The sequence below is a fragment of the Ascaphus truei genome, chromosome 1, assembly GCF_040206685.1.
Source record: "Ascaphus truei isolate aAscTru1 chromosome 1, aAscTru1.hap1, whole genome shotgun sequence".
Taxonomy (NCBI): domain Eukaryota; kingdom Metazoa; phylum Chordata; class Amphibia; order Anura; family Ascaphidae; genus Ascaphus; species Ascaphus truei.
This window is the reverse complement of record NC_134483.1, coordinates 111,199,224-111,205,457: the sequence shown is the minus strand read 5'-3', so window position 1 is coordinate 111,205,457 and position 6,234 is coordinate 111,199,224. Positions and strand designations below refer to the sequence as shown.

The 6,234-nt window shown below is 56.2% G+C and overlaps 1 protein-coding gene across 1 annotated transcript in view; it reads right to left on the bottom strand.

Annotated features, from left to right (window-relative positions):
- Positions 1–258: 258 nt before the first annotated feature.
- The window catches only part of RHOBTB3 (Rho related BTB domain containing 3), a 124,939-nt gene continuing 118,963 nt past the window's right edge, over positions 259–6,234 (bottom strand). Inside the window, exon 11 of the mRNA XM_075584271.1 lies at positions 259–402. Coding sequence (XP_075440386.1) covers positions 259–402 — 144 coding nt within the window. The remainder of the gene's footprint in view (positions 403–6,234) is intronic.

The window sequence follows — 6,234 nt, the reverse complement described above, 5'->3', positions numbered from 1 at the left end:
GTGAAAGGTAGGAGGAAGAGCGACTGGATTCTTTATTGAACTGTGTGATTATAAGGCTGGGGCCATGGTACCGCTGAGCGAACAGACTGCCTAAAGGCAGTGTTTGCGTCTATGCGGCGTGCGGGAGGGGGCGCACGTTGCCCAAGAAATCAGTTCAAACTGATTTCTTGGCGTGACAGGCCGGTCACGTGAGCGGTTCGCCCAATGAGGTTGAACCAGCTCCGTAACGCCCCCCACATGGCCAGAAAAAACACCCGCTTACATCACAGCCTCCGCGTGGGCGAAGGCACCATGGCCCCAGCCTAAGGCTGCGTCCACACTAGTGCTGAGCGCACAGTGCTTGCTGAGTTCAGTTCCTGCAATGTGAATTGTCACGTCCGCGGGCATGTAAGCGCTCCCAAGCTTGGTGCGTGGGAGACAATTCTGTTTGAGTTTAGAGTGATATGACCCTGCTCTGACCAATGAGGATAGACAGGCAGTATAGTCTGAGCAGAGAGAGGTGGAAGCAGGGGGCTGAGCGCAGAGAAGTGGAAGCACAGGCTCCAGTCTTACAAAGTGTTACTCTGCCCTGGGGTCACTAGGCATTGTAAAACACACACCAGCCCATGACACGCCTCCTCCCTTCATAGCCACGCCCCCTCCCTGCTCTAAAATTAGTGCAGAACGCTCATGCATAAAGAGTTGGTGACGTCACCACTCAAGCATGAGCGCGGTCAGCACCAGCGGTGACTCTGCCTTAAAGCAGGTTTCTGGAGGCGTCTCTAAAGAGAAGTGCTGTGTAGAGTAGGGGTGAGTAGCCTGCTCAGATAAGTAACATAAAACCTTAAACTTTTTTTGAGTTATTAAATATAGAAAGGGAAAAAAAAGTTGTGGTTCAAAATCTTCAGGAGATGGGTTTTCAAATATTTTATGTATTTGGGAGGTTAAAATGGAGCTCTCCCCAGAGTTCTTTGCAGTCAAAAAGTTCAAGACTTTTTTTTAAATTTATTTTTTAACACTGAGCGCAGGACCTGCTCAGAGTGTAAAATACTAACATCATTAGTTGACATGATAGGATCTTGCACAGAATTGTTGCTTAAAAACTGCATTTTCCTGATGCACGCTGAGCATTTGACAGGTTAGATTTAACTGCAGTCTGAAAACATTTTGAACATGAGTTGAGTGTCTTACATGTGGATTGTCGTTTCCTTTATTTGCCTAACTATTTCACTTAAATTAGATTGTAAGCTCTTCAGGGCAGGGACAATTATGTCTGAAGCACTTCTTCCTATTTATGTATTATGTTATTTATGATTGTCACGTGTATTACTGCTGCCAAGCGCTATATACATTAATGGCGCTATGTACATTAATGGCGCTATGTACATTAATGGCGCTATATAAAGAGAGGCATACATACAAAGTACAGGCATACCCCACATTAACGTACGCAATGGGACCGGAGCATGTATGTAAAGCGAAAATGTACTTAAAGTGAAGCACTGCCTTTTTCCCACTTATCGATGCATGTACTGTACTGCAATCATCATATACGTGCATAACTGATGTAAATAACGCATTTGTAACAGGCTCTATAGTCTCCCCGCTTGTGCACACCTTCGGTACAGGTAGGGGGCCGGTATTGCTGTTCAGGACGTGCTGACAGGCGCATGCGTGAGCTGCCATTTGCCTATTGAGCGAGATGTACTTACTCGCGAGTGTACTTAAAGTGAGTGTACTTAAACTGGGGTATGCCTGTATAGCTGACCTCCCCTCTGAATTAGGGAAACAATTAACCCATGATATGCCATAATACAAACTGTACATATTACCGCGCTCCTCCCTATAGAAGTTTGCTACTGGTAAAAATATAGCCCTTACATATAGAAAAAAAAACAAAAAGAACGATTCCTGCCCTCCTACCAATTAAGCTAAAATAAAATTGTGAACTCATGAATAAGGGTTATTTAGTTCAACCCTTTGGCCAAAGTGTTAGAAGCCTGCAGCCGTTAAGGCATAACCAGATTGTAGCTACCTACACTGAATATATGTAATTATTGTCCCTTGGACTAGTGAAAATGTGAGAAAGCCCTGAATGGGTTAAAAAGCATATGCTTTTTATGAGTAGTGCAATTAAAAGCCGGATAAAGCGAGTATCATGGTTACCTTGCTACAGAGGTATTGATAAACAATACCTTGATAAAGAGCTAACGCTTGAAACATGTAGATGGAGGCCTTTTTTTTTGGCCTGTGTATGCTGTATGTATTTATGCTGCTAATAAATTAGCTCTGGTTTTTCACTTTGGAAATGCTCTCCCTGCTTTTTTGATCTTTTCTACCTGCTTTGTCTTTTTTGGTTGCTGTTTTTGCCATAGAGCTAATCTGTGGGTGCACAAATTCCCTGGTGTGAATATAATAAAACTTGCATATAATTTTTTTCTGTCAGCCTTATACATTCACCTACTGCAGGGTTTCCCAAACTTTTTTTTCCGTGACCCGGTTATTTTTGAACTTCTCCTTCATTACCCACTAAAAATGTTATCGCCTATACTGGCCTATAGGGCCTGCACAGACACACACACAGCCACTGATATACACACACACAGCCACTGATACACACACAGCCACTGATACACACACACACACACAGAGACACACACACAGCCACTGATACACACACGCAGCCACTGACACACGCAGCCACTGACACACACACTGATACATACACACAGCCTCTGATACACACACACGCAGCTACTGACACAGACACGCAGCCACTGACACACACGCAGCCACACAGAGACACTGCTACACACACACTGATACACACACACACTGATACACACACACACACTCGCTCTCCCCTATACGCACACAGACACAAACAATGAATTACAGGCAACGACGGATGTGAGTGACTGGAGAGGGGGCCAGGGACACTTGGGTGGGAGGGAGGGGGCCAGGGACACTTGGGTGGGAGGGAGGGGGCCAGGGACACATGGGTGGGAGGGAGGGGGCCAGGGACACTTGGGTGGGAGGGAGGGAGGGGGCCAGGGACACTTGGGTGGGAGGGAGGGAGGGGGGCCAGGGACACTTGGGTGGGAGGGAGGGAGGGGGCCAGGGACACTTGGGTGGGAGGGAGGGAGGGGGCCAGGGACACTTGGGTGGGAGGGAGGGAGGGGGCCAGGGACACTTGGGTGGGAGGGAGGGAGGGGGCCAGGGACACTTGGGTGGGAGGGAGGGAGGGGGGCCAGGGACACTTGGGTGGGAGGGAGGGGGCCAGGGACACTTGGGTGGGAGGGAGGGGGCCAGGGACACTTGGGTGGGAGGGAGGGAGGGGGCCAGGGACACTTGGGTGGGAGGGAGGAGGGGGCCATGGACACTTGGGTGGGAGGGAGGGAGGGGGCCAGGGACACTTGGGTGGGAGGGAGGGAGGGGGCCAGGGACACTTGGGTGGGAGGGAGGGAGGGGGCCAGGGACACTTGGGTGGGAGGGAGGGGGCCAGGGACACTTGGGTGGGAGGGAGGGGGCCAGGGACACTTGGGTGGGAGGGAGGGGGCCAGGGACACTTGGGTGGGAGGGAGGGGGCCAGGGACACTTGGGTGGGAGGGAGGGAGGGGGCCAGGGACACTTGGGAGGGAGGGGGCCAGGGACACTTGGGTGGGAGGGAGGGGGCCAGGGACACTTGGGTGGGAGGGAGGGAGGGGGCCAGGGACACTTGGGTGGGAGGGAGGGAGGGGGCCAGGGACACTTGGGTGGGAGGGAAGGAGGGGGCCAGGGACACTTGGGTGGGAGGGAGGGAGGGGGCCAGGGACACTTGGGTGGGAGGGAGGGAGGGGGCCAGGGACACTTGGGTGTGAGGGAGGGAGGGGGCCAGGGACACTTGGGTGTGAGGGAGGGAGGGGGCCAGGGACACTTGGGTGGGAGGGAGGGAGGGGGCCAGGGACACTTGGGTGGGAGGGAAGGAGGGGGCCAGGGACACTTGGGTGGGAGGGAGGGAGGGGGCCAGGGACACTTGGGTGGGAGGGAGGGAGGGGGCCAGGGACACTTGGGTGTGAGGGAGGGAGGGGGCCAGGGACACTTGGGTGTGAGGGAGGGAGGGGGCCAGGGACACTTGGGTGTGAGGGAGGGAGGGGGCCAGGGACACTTGGGTGTGAGGGAGGGAGGGGGCCAGGGACACTTGGGTGTGAGGGAGGGAGGGGGCCAGGGACACTTGGGTGTGAGGGAGGGAGGGGGCCAGGGACACTTGGGTGTGAGGGAGGGAGGGGGCCAGGGACACTTGGGTGTGAGGGAGGGAGGGGGCCAGGGACACTTGGGTGTGAGGGAGGGAGGGGGCCAGGGACACTTGGGTGTGAGGGAGGGAGGGGGCCAGGGACACTTGGGTGTGAGGGAGGGAGGGGGCCAGGGACACTTGGGTGTGAGGGAGGGAGGGGGCCAGGGACACTTGGGTGTGAGGGAGGGAGGGGGCCAGGGACACTTGGGTGTGAGGGAGGGAGGGGGCCAGGGACACTTGGGTGTGAGGGAGGGAGGGGGCCAGGGACACTTGGGTGGGAGGGAGGGAGGGGGCCAGGGACACTTGGGTGGGAGGGAGGAGGGGGCCAGGGACACTTGGGTGGGAGGGAGGGAGGGGGCCAGGGACACTTGGGTGGGAGGGAGGGAGGGGGCCAGGGACACTTGGGTGGGAGGGAGGGGGGCAGGGACACTTGGGTGGGAGGGAGGGGGCCAGGGACACTTGGGTGGGAGGGAGGGAGGGGGCCAGGGACACTTGGGTGGGAGGGAGGGAGGGGGCCAGGGACACTTGGGTGGGAGGGAGGGAGGGGGCTAGGGACACTTGGGTGGGAGGGAGGGAGGGGGCCAGGGACACTTGGGTGGGAGGGAGGGAGGGGGCCAGGGACACTTGGGTGGGAGGGAGGGAGGGGGCCAGGGAGGGAGGGGGCCAGGGACACTTGGGTGGGAGGGAGGGAGGGGGCCAGGGACACTTGGGTGGGAGGGAGGGAGGGGGCCAGGGACACTTGGGTGGGAGGGAGGGAGGGAGGGAGGGGGGCCAGGGACACTTGGGTGTGAGGGAGGGGGCCAGGGACACTTGGGTGTGAGGGAGGGAGGGGGCCAGGGACACTTGGGTGGGAGGGAGGGGGGCACTTGGGTGGGAGGGAGGGGGGACAGGGGCACTTGGGTGGGAGGGAGGGGGGACAGGGGCACTTTGGGCCAGGGGCACTTGGGAGGGAGGGGGGCCAGGGGCACTTGGGTGGGAGGGAGGGGGGCCAGGGGCACTTGGGTGGGAGGGAGGGGGCCAGGGACACTTGGGTGGGAGAGAGGGGGGCCATGGACACTTGGGTGGGAGGCAGTGACTGGGTGGAGTGACTTACCTTGCCGCCGGACGCTTTCCCCTGCTGCCCCCGATATCCCCTGCTGCCCGGGACGGGAGGTGGGCTTGGGAAGCTGTCCGCGGGGGGAAGCGGGCCGCAGTAGGTGCTTGTACTTCCCCCTCGGTCCCACGTAACGTGCGGGCCGCAGAGGAGCTAGTACTTCCTCCTCCGTCCCACGTTGGGAGCGGGGGGGAGGAAGGGAGCGGGGAGGAGGAAGGGAGCGAGCCTTGTTTGCCCTGCGCAAACGCGCGGGGACCGCGGGGGGAAACGCCGCCATTTTTTTTAATTGAGCAGGGGGGGCCAGGGAGACACCGCGCGGCTAGCCTCGCTGCGACCCGGCAATTTTGGTGCCGTGGCCCGGTCGCGACCCACCATTTGGGAAACTCTGACCTACTGTATTCTTGGAGGGTGATGTGCAGATGGACACTGGAGTGTACTATACCTGTACTAATTGGAAAATTGGTTTGTGGCTCTTTCCTGAAGGGAGGAGACATACACCGCCAAAGAAATGCTATGTAAAGCAGATGAGCTCTCATGTCTGAAGCACTTCTTCCCATGATGTATTATTTATTTATGATTGTCACGTGTATTACTGCTGCCAAGCGCTATGTACATTAATGGCGCTATATAAAGAAAGGCATACATACAAAGTATAGCTGACCTCCCCTTTAAAGTTCTGAATTAGGGAAACCATTACCCATGATATGCCATAATACAAACTCTGGCAGGGTTCTCCCAGGTCTGCGGAGACAAAACCCTTGAACTTCTCCCTACCTGTGTATCATTTCTGCCTTCTATAGAAATCCATAAACAAACACTTCAGATAACCCCTCTCGCTTCATTTTCTTACCCTTAACCTTTCATTGGAATACTGTCTTTTATAGTACAA